The sequence below is a fragment of the Poecile atricapillus genome, chromosome 2 (assembly GCF_030490865.1).
Source record: "Poecile atricapillus isolate bPoeAtr1 chromosome 2, bPoeAtr1.hap1, whole genome shotgun sequence".
Classification (NCBI taxonomy): Eukaryota; Metazoa; Chordata; class Aves; order Passeriformes; family Paridae; genus Poecile; species Poecile atricapillus.
The window spans coordinates 8,686,647-8,711,298 of record NC_081250.1 but is presented as its reverse complement, the minus strand read 5'-3'; the positions used below and the strand labels follow the sequence as shown (position 1 = coordinate 8,711,298).

General features: G+C 39.6%; 1 protein-coding gene across 2 annotated transcripts in view; it reads left to right on the top strand.

The window, feature by feature from the left end:
* The first annotated feature begins 313 nt into the window (after positions 1–313).
* The window catches only part of LMBR1 (limb development membrane protein 1), a 68,230-nt gene continuing 43,891 nt past the window's right edge, over positions 314–24,652 (top strand). Inside the window, exons 1-5 of one of the 2 annotated variants that reach the window (XM_058831559.1) lie at positions 314–644; positions 14,977–15,049; positions 17,303–17,342; positions 19,165–19,304; positions 24,399–24,502. In XM_058831559.1, coding sequence (XP_058687542.1) covers positions 582–644; positions 14,977–15,049; positions 17,303–17,342; positions 19,165–19,304; positions 24,399–24,502 — 420 coding nt within the window. In that variant the 5' untranslated portion in view covers positions 314–581. Of the gene's footprint in view, positions 645–14,976; positions 15,050–17,302; positions 17,343–19,164; positions 19,305–24,398; positions 24,503–24,652 lie in introns of those variants that run through there. The other variant, XM_058831560.1, reaches the window with a different exon arrangement.

Below are 24,652 nucleotides of genomic sequence, written 5' to 3'. Positions count from 1 at the left end.
CGCAGTGATGTTCGGTCACAGGATGGATTCGATGATCTCGGGCGGCTTTCCTGCCTGAACAATTCCGTCATTCTGTAACCCGGGCCTTGCCGGTAATACCAGCCCCGCCCCCGGCAGCCCTGGCCCCGCCCCCGGCAGCCATGGCCCCGCCCCCGGCAGCCCTGGCCCCGCCCCCGGCAGCCCTGGCCCCGCCCCCGGCAGCCCTGGCCCCGCCCCTGCCCCGCTCCTCCCTCTAGCCCTCCTCTGGGCGTGGCTTCTCCCACCCTCCATTTAAGGCTAAGCCACGCCCCCGCGGTGTGACCCCGCCCTCCCCTTCGCCCGCCCCTGGCGGGGTCGCTGCGCGGTGACGCAGCAGGAGGAGCTGAGGCGGCGCTTCCCGCCCTTCCTCCTCCTCCTCCTCCTCCGCGCCAGCCGGACGGGATAGATAGAGCGGCGGAGCCGGGGCCCCTCAGCAGCTGCCGGGGCCCGGGGGAGCAGCCGGGCTGCCTCCGGCCATGGTGGCCCGCTCGTCGCCGGCGGGGCAGGAGCAGGCGCGGCGGCGGCGGCCGCCATTGCTCGCGGGGGCCGCGGTACTATGAAGGATGGAAGCGGACGAGGTGACGATCCGGGAGCAGAACTTCCACAGCCAAGTGCGGGAGTACACGGTAGGTGCCGCCGTGCCCCGCGGATCCATGGTATGATTGGTCAGGACCTGTCATTGCTCTCTTCCCCAGCCCTGGGCACCGGCGGGTTGTCCCGCTCTCTCCCGTTGTCCTTGCCTGCCCCTCGCCCTAGTGTCCGGAGGGACTCAGGGGCCTGTCTCGGGTGGGCAGAGAGGTGAGTGCACCTTCTCTGAGGTGCCACGAGAGCCGGAGGATCCTAGCGCTGGCCCTCTGGAGGGTTTTCATCACCTTGTGCCTTCAGCGAAAGATGGAGATGCTGTGAATGCACGCAGGGTATCTGTGTGCTCCATAGGGGTGCTCTCGGAACAGGTACCTGTGCAACAACCTCGAAGCTCAGCTTCGGTAAGAGATTACTGGAGCGGACATCATTTATGTGTTCAAATATCTAAAGGGGAGGTGCCAATAGGATGTACCAGGCTCTGCTCGGTGGTGCCAACCACCAGGAGATGAGACAGTGGGCAGAAACTGAGGCACAGAAAGCTCCACCTGAACATGAGGAACAACTTTACTGTGCAGGTGACTGTGCACTGGAACAGATTGCCCAGAGAAGCTATGGAGTCTCCCGGGAGGTATCCTAGAACATCTGGATGTTATCCTGTGCCATGTGCTTTGAGATGACCCTATTTGATCAGGGAGGTTGGACCGGATGACCCACTGTGGTCCCTTCCAATTGTGACCCGTTCTGGGTCTGTGGATTCCTCAGCCCTCAGGTGCAGCCTTGTTCCCATCAGGTGTGCATGGGATTTCATGGTACCGCTTGTCATACTGGGATACTCCTGCCTTGCTGGGCTGTTTGCGGTGCTGTGTGTAGCTTTTGTGTTTTCCCTGACCCCTCATGCTCCGTGCAACCAGTGGAGTGCCTGGCAGTGCCTGTGCTGTCCCATCTCCCTCAGCCCTCCGTAGGCAGGTGCAGCACTACACCCTGCGTGCAGACAGACCAGTTGCAGTTTCCTCTCTGACAGCCTTGTAATTGTTTTCAGGACTATTGAAAGCTGATGGAGGTGTTTTGATGGGGCTCATGTCTCTCCTGCTTCAATTCCAGGAAGGAAATACAGGCTGCACAAGGAAGACATGCAGCGCTGTGCCCTGTGAACGTGCTGTCCAGGCTCAGCAAGGGAATAATGGGGTTTTTTTTGCCATCCCTGTTGTCTGGGGGAAAAAACTGATTTATTGAATTAAAATAAGATTTCATTATTTAGCTTTAAGTGTTTTCAGCCTTGTTGGGAGACTCTAAATACCATGGTTAACTGATTTATGTAGTACTATGGCTGGGTCACTTGATAGCAGACTTGCTTGGAATGTGTTAATTACTCTTCTACAGTATATGAATGCATGTTAATACCTTTCTTGTGAAATATTCTATTTCTGCAATGTTTTTTTCTGAAGAGTGCAAAACAAGCCTCTGAGAAGAACAGCTACTTTGTGGGATTTTTTTGAATGTCTCTTCTTTGGGCATGGATGTAGTATATGGATGTAGTATATGTCCTGGAAGCCACGACTAGTGGAGGGGCACAAAAAGTAAAATACTTCTTTGTAAAGAAGGCTCTAAGTATTACCTTAATCACCTCTGTGGTATGAAGACACGAATGTATGTACAAATCTTTCTTTTCCCTCATGTCTGTTTTTCCATTTGTATTCCATTGTGTGCTAATTATCTCCTACTTACTTTCACCAGTTAAATTGGATGGTATGTATTGTGGTTTTATTCAGTAGGAAACACAGATTTTTGAGTCTGAAGGAATGGCTGTGTGCAGCCTTAGAAGTAGTGAAGTCTATTGAATTCTTAAAGAACTAGTTTATCTGTACTGCAGGTACTCCTCCAAAGTTAGTGGGACTTTTTCAGCGTCTCCAGAGCAATTGGTAAGTCTTCCTACCAGTGTAGTTATATGAGAAATCACACAGGACATCAGTAACTCATACTGAAGAGGCGCAGTGTTGTTTTATGTGTACAGTGGATTCAGAATAATCTTGCTCTTGAAACTTTACTTTGATCTTAACATTGATCACAGTCCATCTTTGTTATTGTTTAATCAGTGGGACTAATAATAACAATGTTGCCTTTTAAATTATACAGTGGTACAGTTGTGATCTTGTCTTTAATTTATGTTGGAACACCACAAGGTTTTATGAGTGTATAAAGTGCTGCCACCCCCAGCTGAGTGTGCAGCCTCCTGTGGCTCCCACACAGCTGCAGGAGAATATTGCAAATATGAGTGCATTTGTGGTTAGTCTGAGCATGCTGGAGCACACAGAGTATGTTGCTTACATGTGCAATTATGTTAACATCCTCTCCTTACCCTTGCTGCTCATGAAGTTATATAGTGAATAGAATTTCTTAAAATATGCAAATAGACAGTTGTTGCATGGGTAGTGGGTGTAATCATCAGTTCCTCAGCTGGAGCAGGGAACATACTCCATTCTGACACATGCATTAAACCTTGATTCCAGCTGCAGGTGGGCTGGGGGCAGCAGAGCAGTTAAGAGAAACATTTGACATTACAAGAGGTAGTGGCTTGAAATTGGGGTGGGGTAGGCTTAGATTAGATATTGGCAAGAAATTCTCTACTGTGAGTGTGGTGAGGCACTGGCACAGGTTGCCCAGAAAAGCTGTGGGTACCCCATCCCTGGCAGCATTCCAGGCCAACTTGGATGGGGCTTTGAGGTCTACTGGAAGTTGTTCTTGCCCATGGATACAGATGATATTTAAGGTCCCTTCCAACCCAAACCATTCAATTCCAGTTTGTTGTGGAATATTGCAGCAGAGGAGACCTCTCTACGCCTGTTGGGAACAAGAGAAATTTATGTTGTCTGTTAGAAGTATCTTTGAAGAGCTAGTTGTGTGGCACAGTCTTTACTTAAAGCTAAAATGACACATTCATGAGAGAAGAGAAATCAAAGTAAGCTGATGTAGTTGAAAAGAAAATCCTTTTCACTTTTCTCTTACAAATTTTCTTTGAATACAGAATTTCTATATTGGTCTGATGAAATCCTAAGGGCATGCTGAGTTTAGCTTCAGTGTAATGCTTTATTTCTGTTTCATGTGTTCTCTGAACTGGCAAGCCACATAGTTTTCCATAAAGTTGTGTAACATAAAAAAATTCAAGGCCTGTTATCCTTTTGGTGGTGATGCCTGTCTCTTTCTGCAGCTACTAACTTTTGCTAATTCCATCTTCAAAAAACAATTATTTCTGACACATGTTTATAGATTGAGCAAGCTTAGTAATAGATTATTTTTTTAAAAATACATCCTTCATCTGCTTTTGAGGTGACTCAGTGGTTTAATGCTTAATTTAACTCAGGCCTATTTGCTCTTGACCTCATTTGGAGTGTCTGTATGGCACCTGTTTTTCAAGAGGGTGCCTGTTTGCAACAAAATCATCTGCCTTGGATTTTGTTGCTTCATGAGGATGGTCTATGCTACTAGAAGGTGGTTAACTCCCTAATCAGGTGTGGCTCTGGTTTTGGAATGGCTCTTCAAACATGAATCTGCTCTATAGAGGATCTGCTGCTTCGAACAGTTATTGAAAACACCAAGACTCAGACTTGGTCTGAGTCTGAACTTTAAAATTCAGATGCAGTGAAGTAAGTGTGGAGACTGTGAGCTGGTGACCCAGTGTCAGAGACGTGGCACAGCCAAGAGTTTTCTTGGAGCCAGTGAGATACTTGACTTCAACAAAGCCAGACTCATGCTCAGTTTTGGCTAAAAGGGGCATCTTTCTGAAAAGCAGCTTTAGTTGACTGCAAAGTACAGAAAAGGGTTTGTGTTCTGTGCTTGGTCAGTATTCATATGAAAGAGTTGTAAAGGGAGGACAATGTTCTGTTAGTTTACCTTTCTTGGTCCTTTAATTTATAATTTGCTGAGATCTTGCACATCCATGGAAAATATTTGAACTTCTAGGGAACTGCTTTTCTCTTGGGTCCTGTTACTATGCCTGTTTATAAAGGGTTCATGTTCCACTGGTATTGTTGTGAACTGTTTATTTCAAATGTAAATGGAACAAGTGCAATGCCTGAGCCTCTTCATGGTCCCCTGGGTTTACTTGTTAGAATATTAACTTCCTTTTTTTTTTTTTTCCAATCTGAGTCTTTTATTCTGCAGTATTAGCTTGTATTTTTAAAAATACAAGCTAAATTTTTAAATTCTTTTTCCACTTAAAAAATGTAGGATTTTGAGTGTGTAAAAATATACATGGACACCTGGTTATGAGTGTTCCTTGGCAAAATAAATACTGTGCTTGCATTTGTAGTGTGGGGAAGACTGTGGAAGAACACAACAAAACTGCTAGGTTCTATTATTAGCACCACAGAACTGCTATTTAGGAAGCTTAAGAATAAACAGAGTGAGTATATTTGGAAATAAGTTTATTAAATATGTAATGAAAAAAAAAATCAGTCCTGGCAGAAAATGTTCAAATACAAAACTGCTATTATAACTTTTAAGTGTTTCATGCCAGTTCAGGCAGATACTGAAACTGGTGTAATACAGAGTTTAATGTTAAATGTGATACACTTCCATTTGAAAGACTAAATGTTTTCAGGGGTGCAGGCTTCACATGCTAATTATTGTAAGAAATTTAACTTCTTTATTTCTTCTATTAATGCAGTGTGATTACTGCTGGCATTTGCCCTCTGTAAGGATGTAAAACGAGGGAGCTGGTTTGAGCACTTCTGTTGCTAGTGGGCTCCTGTTTGTGACCAGTTGTGCATACTTAAAAAACTGAGCTTTTTCACAGACCCTTTTTTCTGCCAGCAGTGATGATGTTTTGATAGTGGGCCAGGAAGAAAGTGCTGATTAGAAGCGTGGGTGATTTGTAAGAACAAATTTATTACAAATACTGAAATGTTTTTGTTTGCATGCTTATGCAAGTTTATCTTTTATTAAAAAAAGGTGCCTTTCAATTTTTTTACTTGTACACTGAAAACTTGAGGATTACTTTATATCTTAAATACTTGTATTTCAGAAAATAGCTTTGCCTGGATTTCTCAGTATTGCTTCTTTTTTCCCTTAAATATTTTGGGGAAGATTTGTGACTGAATAAAGGAGTATTTGTAGCAGTGATGCAGGACATAAAGCTGAAAGATTGGTGCACATTTAACATAATTAAATATATAAAATATTGGCGTAATTCTGTCATCTTAAAAGTATATCTTTACTTGTAAACATGGGTGCTGTACTGAACTTGGAGAAGTGATGAATCATCTTCTGGCTGTTGGTCCTGGGGATCAGCACTGTGGATCCATCTGGAATCAATAGGCATCTCAAAATACTTGGCATAGACAATTGGAGAGAGATGCTTACTCCCAAAACAGAAGCAGCTTTTGTAGAGTTCCACTATTTCTGTTTATGTGAAATAAGCATGAAAGGCTGAAGTGTAAAAATATGCAATTAGTTGCAGTTCAAACGAATTCCTTTCAAGTTGCTGGTGTGTTTCTTTGGAGGAGCAGTTGACCAAAAGGGCAACACACTTCATGGAGGGTACAGGCATATGTTTAAGAAAATTTTGTATTGAGGTATAATTAGATTTGAGAAAATGTAGTGAAACGCATAAGAACTCGCAGCAAACAAAACCAGCTTTTCATAGAGTGACCAAAACGAACATACCCATCTTGGGTTTTGTTTAAGTGGCTGGGCACAGAGTGAGGGACTGGGTAGGGTGTAACTGGGAGAGGGTTGTAATACCAACTCAGTCTGTGCTGTGAGGAGGTTGCTGAGTGTTCCTGAGTTTATTAGCACAAGACCCTCTGGAAATAGGTGTTTTCAGAGAGCTTAAAGAGGGTTGGGAGATAGGTGAGCAGATGGCCAGAGCAGCAGAGGAAATTGTGGTAAAGCCAGAGTGGAGAGAGAATCTGAAGCACATTGCCAGTGGCATTATGATAAGAAATTAAGAGCTCAGTTCTGTAGACATAGATAGATAGATAGAATTTTGGGTTAAGGAAGACTAAAGAAAACATTCCTTTCAGTATAAGTTTATTGGTTGTATTTGAAGTGTTTTTTTTTATTTTCTTTCTTCTAAACTGAACTACTTTCTTCTTTCCTGTCTTTCAGCATTTCCTATTTAATTTAGTATTTATCCTCATTTAAGAGAACAGTGATAACTTTTATTGAGGAAGTCTTAACTTCTGCATCACTCTCTACTCCCATGCTCTCCCCCTTACCTTGAAAACCACTGACTCTTTCATGTACCCATGTGCTGTCAAATGACTTGGGGCACTGCCTTTTTAGGAACAGTTGCGTTCAAGAATTTGTATACAACTTCTAACACAGGAAGAGGAGAAACTTCTGAAAGTGGTGACTGGAGTTTGTTTTTATGCATCTAATGATAACCAGCCTTGGTTGTTGCATCCCTCTGGAGGGTGAGCAGAGCCAGGTAGAGGTGACCTGGAACAAGTGCTGCTCTAACCCCCTGATTAGGCATTCATGTGACAGGTGAGATTGCTTCACACTTTCAGCAGCTTTGACCTATGCCCTTTGGGACCCAATTGACTCTCAGAAAGACGGTTTCAAAACTCATGTTGCTGTTTTATCACTGGGAGTTGAATATTCATGTATAATAGTGTTGCTCCCCAGACAGAGATTTCTAGGTTTTTGATTAGCTGGATATGTTAAAAGTTGTTTCTAACTACCGTCAACATGATTTCAAGAGAGAGCTCTGTGCTTTGTACTGTTTTAATATTTGAATGCTTGGATAATTTTTGCAAATTTTGATTAACTGGAAAATACTCTACAGGTCTATGTTTTATTTTCTCTATTTCCAAATCATGTCTGCTCCTACAGCAGGTAGTATGTGTTTCGATGGCATCGAAGTCTGCATATAGCTGGGTTAATGTACAGAGGATAGAAGCAGTGTATGTGTGTGATATTTTACCTCTTTACCTTCTTGTGTGATTTCCAGGATAGGCTTCACAATTGTCATCAAAACACGGTGTTTCAGTTTTACTGTTGATTTTAAGTGCCTGTTTAGGCCTTGATTATCCAATTTTTTCCATTATCTAACTGTAATTTCTATTTTTAATGTACTTATGGAAAAGATTGATGCTGATGGGTTTTAGTTGAATTTGACAATGGGAACATGTCTAAAATACTTGCTGAATTTCAGACTGTAGTAACTTATATCCAGTAGAGAGTCTGCATAATTGGTGAGAATTATGAAAACATACAGATATTGCAGTTTAAGTATGTTTGTATTTTGGGAGTGGGGGTGGCACTTAAAAGTGCTCCAGGATATATGTGTGAGAAGACAAGGAAGAGTATTTTTATGTGTTAGGATGAGAAAGTTTATTAGCTCTGTCTTCTAAGATCTTCTGCATCTTGCCCTGAAAATTAATATTAGTCAAAGAAGCTGTCTTAATATCAAGTCTGTATGAATGAGACTTAGGGAGGTTATTTTTTCAGAAATGAATTTTTAATGGTGTGACTCGAGTTTTAATATAAATGATTATTACAGCCTGACTTTCTAGTGTTGAATAATGGCTCACTCAGGAGCAGAATGTTACATGGTCTAGGTTGGTGCTATTGGTGTTAATTCTTGAGTGTTTTTAAATCTTGCACCTATGCTGAAAAACATTTTTGACTGAAGGGCTGTAGAAGCTGTTTTTTATCTTCAGCAGAATTTCTAGCACACAGAATATATTTTTAAGTGTTTCTTACTTTCTGTTGGATCCTGGATGTTTTTTCTAGATGAGGAAGTCTAGGCACCTGCCTCTGAACCATTTATAATTTCTTCATGACATAGGAACCAAAAAAAGTGGGTCAACTGCTTGCAAATGTTTTAAGCCAGGGAGGAGTCCTGAGAAGAGACTGTATATGGCAGGGAATCATAGGTATGGAGGGCAGTGTTAATAAGCAAAATTAATCTGTAGTCATAGACAGTCATAGCACATATTTGGTATTTTTTCATAATATGAAATTTACTGTGCCATGCCAAGTGTATAAGGTTGGCTAGTTTAAAGTGAACTTAACCTAACCATAGCAGAGTTAATGTCTCATTTGAGAAAAATGGGATTTGCAGACCAGATGATACAATGAATGCTGAGGTCAAACTAAGACCGTAGTTAAAATTTTCAGTTTTCTTTAGTGTGCTTTGTTGGTTGTAGGTCACTTACTGTTGACACATCCAAAACAGGTGGAACGCCTTGTTTGCCTTTTAGATGTCAGCGGGATAATTGAGTTATTAGGAATAGACCAAGCAGAACTGCTTGTCTCCACATGTATTTTCTTGCTGTTTATTCCTGCCATCTTTTCTAAGAGTAAACAAAAGCAGTTGCCAAATGGGACAGTAGGAGGAAGCTTGTGGTATTTTAATGCACATTAAAATACTTCAGCAGCATTATAGGAGTAAGAGATGGATGTGTAATGCTGTGTTTGTTGTTTTCTATTACAGAAATGAAAACCAAGAAGTGCAACACTTTTATTTTCTGTAATAGTAATCACAGGCAAAACACCGACTGTTTCATTTTCAACACTTAAGCATGCAAATAGACATATTCTACATGGTGATATTACCCAGAGTCATCTCGGCCTTCTCTTTTTTTTGTGCTGTTTTTTCTGTTAAGGAAAAGAACACATTCTGTAACGTAACAGCTGGAAGTGGAGATGTTCTTTGTTACATCTGTAGCCTTGTTTTGTCCAGCATTTGCATAGAAATTCGTGTGGATGTAATAACAGTAACTTTATTTTAATACTGACACAGCTGTTTCTTTTTAAAGTTATTTCCTTTCCTCTCCTACTCTTTGGAGCTTCTTGATTTTTCATTCATACATGGCATGGTAAAATGCTGTTTGCTGTTAGTCTTTTGCTCCTCCAGATTCTCCCTGTTCTGCATGCTAGTATGCAATCAAGTTGGAGGAAACTATCACTTCTTTGCTTTGAAGCTTTTCAAGTGGAAATGAACCTGGGTTGAATCTGTGTTTTATGCTTGGAAGCATATTAAGTTAAAGAACATTCCTAAGGTGTGGGACTTCTCTCTGTGAAGGAGTTCTGTGCTGGTTCCTTGCTCTAACATATCTGGCTCTTCCACAGTGGGAGGATATCCCTGACACAGCCCTATGAGGGGCCTGTGCCTACACTTAATAAACACATTCATAAATGACTTGCAGAATGGTATAAATTATGAAGTGACTAAGTTTATAACAGTACTTATTTAGTCAGGAAACTAGAAAATAAGGCAGAGTGGGACCCCGGGCTCCTGCTCAGGGGAGGCTCAGCTGTGGTATCAAACTGCTTAGGGCTTAAAAACCTCCAGGAATGGAGACTGTGCAGCCTTGCTGGACAACTGGTTCCACTGCTTGCTCTCCTCATGGAGGGGATTTCTTCTTACCTCCTGTCTCATCCTCCCACTGACATGGTCAAGAGCTCAGCTCTCTTTTTAATGACCTCCCCATAGGTACTGGCAATCTTCTGTCAGCTCCTCCTGAAGCCTTGTTGTCCTCAGGCTGAACACACAGAGGTCCTTCAGCCTGTCTGCACCAGGCCAGTGTTCCAGCCTCCTGACCATTAGGGATCATCCTTTCTGCATTTACCAACTTCTCTCCTATACTGGTGGCTCAGAGCTAGACACAGCAACTACATGTGACAGGGTGAATACTGCTTGGAGAGAGAGAGAATTACTTCCCATGATTATTGGCTTGGCTTTAGGTAATTCAGCCAGGGATGCTCTTTAAGGTTTGGGCTACCAGGGCACACTGACTGAGAGGTAATGAACAGTTACTAGCCAAGGCACCTATATGCTTTTTGCCTAGTGTGAAATACAGCTCCCTCACAACAGTTTGGAATAATTCCATGTTATATAAATAGAATCCTGTACGTGAAAATGCAGCTTTTAATGTGCACACACACAAATTGAAGTTGTAAAAAATGGTTGAATCTTGTTTGTAAGAGGGGGAAAAAACATCTTACCCATTTTGAGCATAGTCTTTCTTAGCATGAAAGTGTAGCTCTTACACTTGCAATAGAAGATGATGCTTTCCCAATCTGAGGCATGAATTTCAGTGCCAGAGTTTTGAAGATCATCCACATGGACAAATTAGTGTCAGCTGATCCTTAGTAATTATCAGTGGGATAATTACAATGTAATGTGACCTAGTTCAGACTGTTAATGCTGGCCCCTTCACGGCTGGCCCCTTAAAGGCACATACTATGCAGGTAATCTTCAGCTCCATTTTCACAGGACTTGGGAGCTGTGTGGTACAGATCCAAAAGTATGATGTGGATTATACTTGGATGCCTTTGGATGAGAGATCCAAAGGTACGACACTGTGGAACAGTTGCTTACAAGAGGCATGCGAATGTAGTGCAGTGTCTCCAGAAGCAGCCTTTCCTAGTGTGTCTGATGTGTAATCTAAGCAGGAGCAGAAGGCACTTCCTTTCCTGAATAAAGATTAAGGGCTTCAGGGGAAGACAGGTATCTTTTTGCTTGTCCTATGAGAGGTTGTATTTAGTCCATGGGAAAAGATGTAAATGAATTATATGCTTGGGATTTGAAGATTTCTTAATGTGCCATATGTTAAAAAGGAGCCCTGGGATGTGGCACAGAATCCATGTGTCTTGTTTTCAATTACTGAGTGGTGTGGAGGGGATACACACACAAATACATAAAAAATTATTAAGAATTGCTTTGGTTGACTGCTTGGCTATAACCATAGACAATTCTCAAGCTCATTGTAATTTCCTTTATATTTTGATTCACCTGGTCAAATGTGGACTGAGTGTATTTCCCCTGTAAGGTCGGAATGTACCCTGGTTATGTTTAAAATAGCTTCCCAGTCTAATTATGGCAACGGATCCACAACTGCTTTGTCCCTCAAATTTGGAATGAATTTAAGGAAACAAACTTTAAGACTGAAAGGTATTATTTCTTGTGAAGTGGGAGATGTCAGAAATCCTTATTCATCACAATTGGGTACATTCTCTGCATGATGTCTTGACTGTCTCCCTAGATAAAACCCAAAAAAAGCTTCATTAGGGCTCAAGTGAAAAACTGCTTGCAGAGAACTTGGGAATCTGAGGAATATAGCTTCTCCTAGATTTATTTGTTGTATTTGCAGCATCCTTTTTTATTGTGGAGATGAGGGATGACATAAATCACAGCTTTTTGGTTGGAAACAATTTGAAGTATAATTTGGATTTAACACTGTATTCCAGTGTTGCCTCCAATACTGACACACACAGTAGTTTCTGAAGGAAAGATGGAGTTTACAGAATATAGGTAGGCTCTTAAATATTTGTTTTTACTGAAGGTATCAATATTGTTTTGTGTATGGTGTTCACTTTTGTGATTAGTGCCTTATTTCAATATGACTACCTGTGGTTTTTAGTAAGTGACTTGAAATTGAATTGACAGATGATTGTATGTTGTGTGACAATAAAGTGTGGTTAAAAAAATAAAGGAAAAGACATGGTGACGAAATTGAACCCTAAAACCAAGTTTCTATTGAAACTTGAGAGCTATTCTGCTGTAAGCAATTGGGTAGGACAATGCTGATGGATCCATTGAGAGGAGGTTAATGCTGAGTTACCAGTATGATTCTCAGGTGAGTGTGGAAGTGTTTTCAGTGTGGCAAGAAGGGCTTAGTGCTGTTACATACAGCTGTAAAATCTTACCTGGAATGCTGCATACAAGCCCATCCACTCATAATTGAGAAACACAAATTGAAACTATAGCAAATACAAACAAGGCTGGATGGTTTTTTCCTAATACAAAAATATCCTGAAACTAACAACAATATGAGGAATAAGAACCCAGGGTTGTAGTGTTGACAGGATAGTGGAGCCTATTCTTCAGCTATCATAGACTACGCATTCCTTTTCCCCAGCTTAGCTGAGTTCCAGTCTAAAAATAGTTGGGATGCTGACTTGAGCTGTTTCCTTCAGAAAGTTATTCAGAATGCATGGTTAGAAACAGTTCAGGATCAGAGGTTTCACTGAGAGTAAATTGAGACTGCAGTAATATTTCTGAGTTTGCTGTTTAACTTGTTTTGGTCAGTATGAAGGACTTCTAATCTGAGTTTTTTTTAAAGATCATAAAGCTTTTGCTTACTAGAATTTATTTATTTTCTTGCCAATAATTTTAAAATTTTGTGACTTTTCAGTAATAAACAGCTTTATCAAACATTGACCAAATTGTTCTCTAATCTGACAGAAGTAGAGGGAGAATTACACCAGGATGTAGGGTTACCCCTTATTGCTGGGTTGCAGAGCAGATATTATCTAAAACCAGAAATCTAGCATTTGACAGTTTGTTACTGGGCAGCTTTTGTCTGCTCTGCCCTCAAAATACCTCAGTTATTTCAGTGGTACCTTGTAATTGCAGACCCACATTTTCATTGTAACCTTGCTATCACGGATAGAATAAAGGTCATATGTTCTGTTTGAAGGTGTAAACAAGATTGCAGTAATTTTTATTCTTGTTTTAAATAAAATTAAACCAAAAATGAGTTTGACTGTGTTCTTCTTTTACATAGGTTACCCTGTGTTATTTGCATCTGACAGATTTTTAAAGAATTCACTTACCCTCTGTATGTGATACCTGATTTTCAAAAGTGGGTGCCTAAAATTAGATAGATGTCTCTAGCTGTAGCCTTGATCTAGTTTTCAGAGGAACTGGAAGCTTAGAGAAGGATTCTCTTTCAGCACTGGTGTTGCATTTTCCAATACTGACAGGATGAGCTGTGTCAGAGTACTCCAAAAAACCAAGGTTGTTCTCAGTTTGTTTTGTTCTTCCTGTTTCAAAAATATACCAACTTTTTTTTATTAAATCTTAATAACATTCTTTAGAATTACTTATTTAAAGGACTGAATTCTTTATCAAAACTTTCTCTTCTTTGAGGCATTGTTGAGAAAGTTGGAGTGGTAAGCTCTATTCAGCTTAAAGACCAGAATTCAGAGATCTAGTTATGAAATCTCATTTTCAGTGCCTGTATTTTGGGTGTTGCTGCTGTGTGTTTCCTGCACAGAGAATGAGCTGGGCTGCCACGTTCAGACTTAGAGCACTGTTGTACTTCTGGGAGGCACCTGGAAGTCACCCAAATGCCATACTCATGTCATACTTGGTTATACTTGGTTTTTTAAAATCTGAAATGTCTGACTACATCAGAAAAATAACCCTTTCAGTTTATATTTATCAGTATTTCTTAGAAAGTCTGTCTTTCATGAGTACATTTTTCTCCACTGTGATTTGCTGATTTGGATGCAGTATTGTTATTTAGATGCAGATTTATCAGGGCTATCATCACTACCTTCACTTTCATTTTTCCCTTCCTCTTAGGATAGCCTTTCTGCTCTTGATTTTTTTAAGACAGTGAGTCTTAAAGGCAACAAATCTAAAAATGATAGCTTAAAGAAACAGGTCAGCTATTGTTCAGCAAATAAAATTTCCCAAACAGAATGGCATGCTTTCTTCTTGTTGCATTTCTGACTGACTCATGTCATAATAGGTGTAGGCACCCAGGATTGAGGAAGCAGTGTTGAGCCACTGATGTCTCATTCAGGAGCAAATAAAATGTGTGGGTTTGTTTTTGTTTTTTTACCTCGCAAAGGTTTGGAGGGTTAAAACTTTCCTGCTGTTCAATTCCTTTCCTGTAAGATTTCCAGCGTTTTTTTTTGGTGTTTTGGTCTTTATTGTATTTTACAACTATTAGTTGTAGTGCTAAATCTTATGAACAATTTGATCTGAGGCACTGTGGGCTGAAGGTGCATCTGACCTAAAAAAAACACCAACCTTATGAGAAGGGAAGTTGTGTCCTTGTCTTCTGACTGTGAAGGAAACATTGTGCTTGATGAGCTCATGCTTGGACATCCACTGTAGGCATGAGACTCTCTTGTGTGTGTTGTCACCTGGAATTTGTTTGATTCAAGACAGGATGCAAATAGTAAACATGTTTGTTTCTTTCCACATGTGTTGACAAAATAGATCCTCAAGGGCCCATTATATAAAATACAATTACCCTTAAGGTACATGTGAAGGGGGTCCAAAGCCTGATAACTTTTACAAATCAAGTGGATTCAAACTTCAAAAACAGCCTATCCCACCCCATTCCACTCACCCCTTCCTCAAAATCACAATGTGAATAAGACTTTTATCTTAATTTTAGAGTAAAACTTGCTGACCATATAATTGATGCAATAACTATTACTCTAATCAAGCTGTTTTAATGGGTTTAATTTTCTGTTAATAAAATATAAAACATAAGTCTTGAAATTTACAAAAAATTTGTTCCTGTTGATCTACGTTCAATTTTAAATTGTTGAGACTAGATTTACTGCTTATTATAATCCAGACATTTCTTCATGACCTAATAAATGCATTTTTTTTTCCAGATTTGTTTTCTCCTATTTGCTGTTCTCTATATAGTTTCCTACTTTATAATCACAAGATACAAAAGGAAAGCAGGTAAGCATAAAATTTTAAATATGTCAAAAAAAAATTTTGTTTTTCAAATGAATAGGTGATTCTTTTCCTGTCCATCTCCATGGAGGTAGAGGAAGGTAGAAGCAACAAAACTATTTGCTAGGCTACTGGTCTATGGCAGCCTGGATTGAACTGGTTGTGTATGGCAGCCTAAGAGTTAACTGTTTTGAGATGGAAGAAAGGGGTTAATGTCAAAGTAGATGCTTCTGCCTCCCTTGCCTTGAGATCCTGTTCTCCTTTCACATCAGCTTTTCCAGAGCAAGTATCCTCAGCTGTGTTTTAGCAGCAAAATCATGTTCTGAGCTTTTGCAAGTAAAGTGAAAGGTTGCCAGTGCTACAGAAAGGAGCTAGCAGTATTTCTTCAAAAAGTCCTGCTCTGATCAGGTACAGTTATTATCTCAGTTGTCTGAACCTGGTTCTTATGACTTCACCACTGAAGTTTAGAAAATACCTTGATGTAATACTCTGCTTTTTTTCCCCTTTGGAAACATTGTCTAGTTTCCATTTTAAAACTAGCCTGCAGGAAGCCCTGTCATTTTCTTCAGTATTTTTTCTGAAGATGAATAGCATAAAAATCAGTATAAAATCACAGAGTCTTTGACTCTTGACAGCTTATCTGGGACATTGGTGCTTGAAATAGGCTGTAGAAACATTCTTGTGTATGCTGATCTTGGTGAACTTACTGGAAACTGTTTATTAAATGACCTGTGTTATGATAGAGCTGCTTTCATGGATGGATTCATTTACTTTTAAAACTTTTCATGGAATTTAATTCCTTGAAAGAAGGTACATCTCTGTAAACATAGGAAGTAAGACAGATACTATCTTCTGTTCCTGGTACGTAATTTGGACATTACAAAGCTGCTGCCATTTGGAGATGGAGAAGATCAGGAAGGGGAAACTGGTTTGGCAAACACTGTTGGATGCAAAGACACTTTTATTACCTTTTGTTGGCAGTTCATCTCCTTAGCTAGGAAGAGGAACTGCTCTGCAGCTGGCCTGACTTTATGAAAGCTTTGTGAGCAGATACTTAGGCACTCTGTAGCTTGCTACAATCTTCCTGATGAGAAATGTTTGAAGAGTTAACACATCTGGAACTTTTTGAGGACAAATTGTTCACTGCTTTTCCAAGAAGCTTTTTAGCCAAAATGATTCATAAGAGACCTTGACGTAGTCTTTCTAAACACCATGAGGTATCCATCCAAAAAACAACAACTCTGGGTCCTTTCACAGAAGAATTTCAAAATAGCATGAGGTTATTGGCTATGTGTTTATTTCAACTGCGTGCATGACTCTCAGGAACTTAAATCAAATTTATTTTAAAATTTAAGAATATAAAGTCAGGTGTTCTATCTTCTATGGAAAATAGGAAAAACTTTAGAATGCTGAGTGCAAAATTATTTCAAATTCAGAAAGTTTTATTTCAAAATGCCTACATTATTTCAAATGTAGAAACACTTAATTTGTGTACTGATGTACATAGAGAAGGGTGTAAAGAGTAAATGAAAGATGTGTTAGTGATTCATCTCAGTTAAATGTTGATATTGTTTCAAAAAGATTATTTTAGTGAAGTATTAAGTGAGGAGTAAGTGAATAAAAATGGTCTAAAATCTGAAGTACCAGAAGGAAGTAATGGCATCTTAAATCCAAAACAAGTAAAAAGAATATAACCACCTCTCCTCCTTCTCCTCCCCCAAATCCCCAGGAGCTGGGAAGAGCGGTAAGTAAAGGGAAGCAACTGAGCAGTCATCACTATTGTTCTGGGTATGCTTTCTTGTTTTAAAAAGACATTTATACTTTAAATGATTTCTAGCAGTAGTTAGTATGGACTTGTAGACTTTCCTGTAGCTTTCCTGCTCTCTGTGGTTCCAGAGATGTCCAAAGGGGCAGTTTCTAGCGGTAGCTGTGGCCGTAGTAGTCTGAAAGCATGTCTGCCATAGAGCCTTCTGGAAGAGTTCTCCAAGAAGTTTTGATCTGCATATTTAAGTAAAATGAAATAACTTTGTTGTTAGATAGATTGAAAAGAGTTTGACTAATGTTAAAACAGGGTGAGAACATGCATTTTTGGAAGGAGCCTTCTTAAAATATTTATGCTCATAAATTGTATCAATATGTCTGAATTTTAATTGTAAATTAAAATTATTCCTATCTATATGTACATTTTAGCCTGAAGTAAAGCGATAAAAGAAAATACAAGTGAGTATTGAATATAACCTGATGTAATTTAATTTTCAGATGAGCAAGAGGATGAAGATGCCATCGTTAACAGAATATCGTATGTATAGCTCTTCTTGGCAGAACTTTTCCTGAATGTACTGTTATGATAGGAATCTTTTGTGCTTCCAAATAAATAGGAATCTATTTGAAATATTTAAATGTATTACTAATAGATTGCTAGAGGATCACGGAAAAAGATTCAGTCTAGTGGCACCCTGAGTTATGAAAATAGTTATGAAAGTTTGGTCTAGGCCTTTTTTTCTTCTGTAGGTTTGCTGGTAGGTATGAAGTTGGCCAGAATGTTGCATGAGGACCTGATGCAAGAGGTGGAATTGAGTGCAAGACCTGCATTTAGGTCTCTGAAACATAGATGTTTAGATGGGAGGTGTTGTAAGTTGCCACAGCAGTCGATGGAAGGCCTGTGAAGGGAGGCAGTGGATCCTGCAAAGCAAGGTAGCTCTCTCTGCAGAAGATACCTTTGATCATTGTAAGAAAGCTGCAGGAAGGTAACAGGTGGAAGACAAGCACTTGCCAGACCTACTGGTCTGCCAGCAACTCCTTATCCTCTTCCTGTGTAAAGTTAGATATGAATATCTCCTATTGGAATATGCATCAGGATGTACAGAACCTCTGTGGCTGTTGCTGCCCTCTCAATCACATGTTGGCTGAACCATGTTACATTGTTCTTGCCTCTTCCCTGGTGGTGCTGGCATCCCCTTGGGAGGAAAGCTTGGAGAAAAGTGTTGTTGTAAATATAAAATGTTCTTCTTTCTCTCGGCCTAAGCTTCTTTAAATGTGCATGTTGTTTTCCTAAAAGCAATAACTCTAAAACATATGTAAATAGATTTTTCTTTACATGGCATAATTGTCAGAAGTTGAGGTGTGGAGGGATGAGAAAACAAAGCCAAAGTGTGCTGTAGCACTTTGCTGTAGTTTCGGTTTCCCAGTTCTGGCTTAGAATACTTAAACATCCTTAAATAAAAGAAAAAATCTCAGAAGCCAACATCAGTAACATAAGAATATTTTTAAAAGTTAAAATTAGTTACTTATACTTTTCTAAGCATTGTATGAATGAAAATGTATTTGTGGACTAATAAAGAAAAGTAAGATTTCTGTAAGCAGCTTACAGATGTTTCTGTTTTAGGGATGTTCTATTTATTTTGTCATGAAATTTTGAATTGAGAATTATGTCTAATTTTATTATAGCATTAGATTAGTTCTGTAAGAAGGCTTTGTTGATCTTTATATTTTTTTAAGGACACAGTTCTTTTTAATGCCACAAGATGGCATTTGGTATAAATTGTGTTTGGGATCTAAAAAGAATAAGCTTAAATATTTGAAACACATCTGACAATGTTGAATTTACATCTATGAGATGATAACTTGAATAACTCCTTTGTGAAAAAAGCCAACATATTTTAATTTTGGTGTTCAAATATTTATGTACAATTGCACTCACTCTTTAGTTGTTAGAACATCGCTCTGCTTTAAAAAATTGTACTAAGAATATAGAAATTGAATCTTTTTTCTTGTGTATGTGTCTATGTGGGAAATGAAAACTGACAGGGGGGACTTATGGAAAGATATTTAATGAGCTTCAGTAGTTTAACCTTTGTATTACAATGGAATTGAATGCATGCATTTGGCAAGAGAATAATCGTGGTAGTTGATAAAAACGAATTATTTGTACAGGATTCTGTAAACTGTTTTAAATTTGCTTTTTGGAAGTCAAATGTTTTGGAAATCCCAGTTTCTCCTGCCCATTTACAATGTAAGAATGTGCTGCCTTTAGACACTGATTAACAGGTAGTTTAATTCCTTTTTCCCCTGCTGTTCAGAGCATGTTGGTGGTAACAGTGGTACATTTCTTTAAATTTCAGGCTGTTCTTGAGCACCTTCACTCTAGCAGTTTCAGCTGGTGCAGTCCTGCTTCTACCTTTCTCAATAATCAGCAATGAGATCCTGCTTTCTTTTCCACAAAACTACTATATTCAGTGGTTAAATGGCTCACTAATTCATGGTTAGTACTCAGCATAATGTAATTAAAATGGATGTCTTCATTATATGTGCACATATATGTTCTTTTTTTTTCAAACTGATAACTCATTTTCATTTAATATGCTAATTGTTAATGTGCTGTTGGCTAGTTGGTTTTGCTGCTGTGTGATATATCACAAAAGTCTATCTTAACTGTTCTGTTCTTTTTTTTAAGAATTTTGCAGACTTGGTGGAATTAAACCAAATTCACTGCTTTGAATATTAATGTAAATAAGAGCTACTAGAAGCTAACTTGAAACATTCACACTTCTTTATGTTAATGCAAGATTTATATGTGTTTATGATGACACCTATACATTTATTCTCAAAATAAAAACATGTTTTAAGTAACTTGCTAGCTGTGGGCAGCTTGGACCTAGATAGTTAAATTCAGGTGTTAGGGATTTATGTGCAAACAAGGAAAATTGTGGAAAGTAAGTATTGTGATAAAGATGTGCAATAAAATAGCTGGTGGAAACAGGACATTTTTTTCTGGGTTTGTCTGCAGAAAGTATGTTCGCTATGTGAAACTTTAATCTGGTGCAAATAGTTTACAGGTTAACTGTGGCATCCTCTTTAGTCTTGTGAAGAGAGAGCAATTTGGCTTTGGAGGATTTTTCTCTGAAAACTTCATGCTTTTTGCTAAATGTCTAATAATTTTCACACATAAATTCATGAATTTCCAGATCCCTGACTTGCAAGGATTTTCTTTTTTTTTTTGGGCTTTTGCTGTTGTTGCCTTTTTTTTATTTTGGGAAGTAAGAGGTGAGAAGTGATGTTTGTAGGACGTAAAGGAATATTCTTCACAGCTGAGATGGTTGAACAATGAAACAGTTTGTCTAAAGACACTGGGAGATCTTGAAAGTTTTCCATAGCTCAGGTGGCCAAAGCCCTGAGCAGCCGTGTGGCACCTGCAGTTTGGCTTTTTAAGGGCAGATCAGATTGTGACTTTACAGGCTCTTTCTAGTTGAGTTATTTTATGATGTGTTTTGTGACATGTCATAGGGAATTGCTAATTTGGTATATCTTCTACATGGGAGGAAAAAAAAAGCCGGGCTAAATCAATTTTTCAAATGTATTTAGCTACTCAGACATTTATATTCTTTACTCCCAAAAATGAGAAAAAAACTATTGGAAGAGAATCCTTCCTTCTGTGTCTGAATTGTCTTTGGAAAAAGGGCAATAAAATCCATCAGAGACTGAAAATTATATAACAACCAGTTCAGAAATTTTTACTGCCACTTGCTGCTTCAGAGAATTTTGTTAGTAAGAAATCTGCTGGAATAGTTGCTATTAAATAAGAGCTTTGAATTTGCAAGTGACCAACTTCTAATGTGATGATGTTTGAAAATAGCACTTTTGGGATGCACAGTATAATTCATATTTCCCAAGTGCAGAGCAGTGGCTGGCAGGGAGGGCAGCGCAGCGATGTTTGCAGGGTGTGCACGGCCAGGGGAAGCAGTCGCGGTGAGCCTTGGGCAGCTGCAGCGGGGATTTGGGTCGGAGCCGTTCCCTGGGCCGAGCGCTCCCCCGCGTGGCTCTCGCCGGGATCGCCCCGCCCGGGGAATCCATCCCGTTCCCGGGGAAACCCGTGCGGCTTTGTGAGCTCACAGCACCCGAGCTCCGACAGGCGCAAAAAACCAATTATTCTTTTTATATTGCACTTACCTTTAAGTCCTGCAAAGTGCCACGTGTTAAAGCTCAGAGAGACTGGGTTGGTCTCGGAGCCCTGCACATCCCCGCAACACTACTGCCCTTCACCTATGGGCTGTGTACTGCTTTGCAAACGTTGTCAAATTGCTTGTGTTGCTTTAAAACGCTTCATTTTTATTAGATTTATGATTGACTGCTGTCATCTGATATACTTGAAACTGACGCTGAAGGGTTTTATTCTGTAGATTGTCGCATTACATCTGGAAAATAAAAAAGCAGAAAATAAATGCCTCAGATTTTTGAAACTAGGCAGAAAGGCCAAACCTGGATCCAGTATAAACACTTACCTAATTAATACGTGCTGAACTAATCCAGAACTAGTTCTGACAGCGATGTTCCCTTGTGCTGCTTTTGGGTACAACCACCAGGTGGGGGTAAAACGTAATAAAACTGCCATGAATAAGAAAAATGGGAAATTGCTCGGGGTCTGTTTGCCAAAGACTAAGAAATTTTTAATTTTTATGTTTTATTAACTTGTTTTATGGGGAACAGTCTTAGGTCACTACAAATGCAAAGGAAAAAAATCTAATTGACTGCTTAAAGCTTTTCTATATGTTGATGTCTGCAAGTGTCTTAGGCAATTTTATGATGCAGTCAGTAAAGTTGAAAATAGTTATTTTTCTTGGTCTATTTTAATTTGATTTCTGAGCTATCAAATTAGGATAAAAAATAGAGAAAATCCTTACTTTGAGGAAAGTGCATGTGTCTGTCAGCAGCAGAACAATACTGTCCTTGCCACTCCTAACTTTATGTGCATATTGTAGCTCTGTAGTTCAATATTCTGTAAATGCGGTTCCGATATGCTACTAATGTGTAAATTTCTGGATTGCAACTTTTTAAAAATCATCCTGGATGTGCACCAGTCTCCCGTCCCTTAAAATGCTCAGCGTACTCTGCAGCTCCTAAGCACTGTTTTATGTTGTAAGATACTCATGTAATAGAGCTGCTGAAATTAGGACAAGCAGGTATTCAACTTTGCATTAGGTAACTGAATGCACTCTGTCTTCAGTTAGAGAAAACTGCTGAAATAAGACTCAGTATAAGAATTGAGTGAATTGAACTGCTGAAATAAGACGCCCATCAAGTTGTATTTCTAGTCTTCCTCTGGTGTCTTTTTTGGGGGTAAAGAAAAAAGTGCAGACTGCTGGAGTTAATGTCCCCTTGTAAGGGCTGTTAATGACATTCCTGCTGATGTTGCTATGCCTGAATGTTTCTTGAATGGTAACAGGAGCTTCCTGGCAAAGCAAATTCAAAAGGAAAAATCCCCCTCTTTGTTAAGTGGAGTTTAGCCACCTTTGGGCAGTCTGTTTTCTTTAGCAAATGAGTGTTATATTTCACGCATCTTTTGGAATTTTCTTGTTTTGTTTGCTGTAGCCTATTTGGCTGAGTTTGGTTGCTGGTGTCCTGCTGCTGTCAACTGCTGAAGAAGTTCTCTTGGCCCCCTGTCCCCCTCCTCCCCTCTAGCTCTTACTGCTCCTTCAAATTTGAATGCTGTCATTTAAGTGAAAAGGAAATATATGGTAGAAGCATTTTTTGAGAGGGTGTAGGCAAAAATCACTGTGAACTTTTTACATTTGGATCTAATGCAGAAATTCCTCTTGATAATGAATACCCTGGACATCCAGTAAATGTCTTTTTCCTTCCCAGTTCTTTACAAGATGGCCAGTTTCAAAGAGGAAAAGGAAGAAGCCTGTACATGGGAAGAAGGAAGCAAACAAAGCTGTCACATTTTTTTATCATGGGGGAATAATAATTTTTGAGTGATATTCAGGTGCTGTAACACAGTCCTGCAGATTTATGGAAATGTGTGTGCTTTGGTGAAGGTGGGGAAAGAAACTGGGTTTTCTCTGCAGACTTTATTTTTTAGGATGCTGAACATGTGACAGTAGTCAGACCTGTTAGCTACTAAATTGCAGATAAGCTGCTGCTTTTATAGGGGAGAAACACTGCATCCTGCACAACTTCTGATTGGATGATTGATGATGGATTCATGTTTAGGCACCAGAAACTGGCTGTTCAGAAAGTGTTCAGCTTAGAAAATCTTAATGGAGCAGATATCCTAATAGAGATTAGTTATCACTTCAGGTTGTTTTCCAAATACTTTCTCTTCCTGCAGATGTCACATGTGTCTTACAGATGTCCTTGTTGTAGGCAGTTATTGATTTTGCACATAGATGACAGAATGGTTAAGTTTGGAAAGACCTCTGAAATGAACCTACTCCAAGCAGGGTCTGTCAGAAAAGGCTGCTCAAGGCACTCTCCTCTTAGGTTTGTATGTTGAAGGATGGACACTACAAAATCTGTGGGCAGCCTTTTGCACTGCTTGAGTACAGTGGCAATGGAAAATGTTTGGGATTTTTGGTTTGGTTTATTTTTTTCTCTCCTTTTATGATTAAGTAGATTTTCCAGTTTTTCCATTCATGTTCATTGCCTCTCCTCAATTCAGTGGAAACCACTCTGAAGATCTGACTGTTTTCCTTTCTTCCTCCCTCATCAGATATTTATATATAGGGATAAAATCTCCTTAAGTCTTCTCTCCTCTGCTCTCTGTCCATTTGTCCAGCCTGTTGAGGTTCATCACAGTTGCAGGACACTGCTGCTCCTCATTTTGTCTCTTGAGCAGATTTGCTGGGGATGCGCCCTCTCCCATCCCCCAGGTCACTAATGAGGGTGTTTAACCCCACATCAGCCCCCTGGGGTGGCAAACTGCTGGTGACACAACCCTGGGAGCCCAGAAGCTCAGCCAGTGTTCACTCTACCTTAGAGTCCACTTACCTTGCCCATACTTCATTAATTAAGCTATGAGGGGATTCATGGGAGATGATGTTGAAAGCCTTATAAAGTTGAGATAAAAATATCTGCTACTGTCCTCTTTCCTACTGAACCAGTCAGCCCATTGTGGAAGGCTGCTGTTACCATGATATCTTCTGATTTGGAGGTGATGATGGCATTTGTGTACTGCTCATGTTAAAATCCATGGTTTGCTCGAAAAAATGTGGGAGAAAGAGAGTGTACTTTCTTTTGTGAGAATTCGCTGAGAGTAGTAAAATACTTCTGTCCTGAGAACTTCTACAGTGGTTCTCTAAAGAGCCTCCAATGAGATTGTGGAAGTAGTACACCTGAGCTTGCAGTCTGACTCCCAAGGTTTCAGACTTGGGCTGTTGAAAGGTAAGTTGTATCCAGGTTTTGTTTGAAGATCATTATGCAGAGAAATGGATGTTTTCCAGCAGTGACCTGTAAATAACTATATCCACAACCCAGTGGCATTTGTTGTGTCAGTATTACATTGCTACGTGTAAGGGAGGAAAATGTAATATATTTAACTGTGAAACTTATAATTTAAATTTCTTCTTGTTTGTTGCAGGTTTGTGGAATCTTGCCTCCCTTTTTTCAAATCTATGTTTGTTTGTGTTAATGCCCTTTGCATTTTTCTTCCTGGAATCAGAAGGATTTGCTGGCTTAAAAAAGGTAGGAAAACACTATTAAATAGAGAATAATTGCAGTGTACATTTAATTTTCAGCTCTTGTTTCTGATAAAACTGAAATTACATATTGGGGAGGATTTGGTGCTGGCATGCGTGTGCTTATGTGAAGGTGTATATACAGCTGCATGCTCTG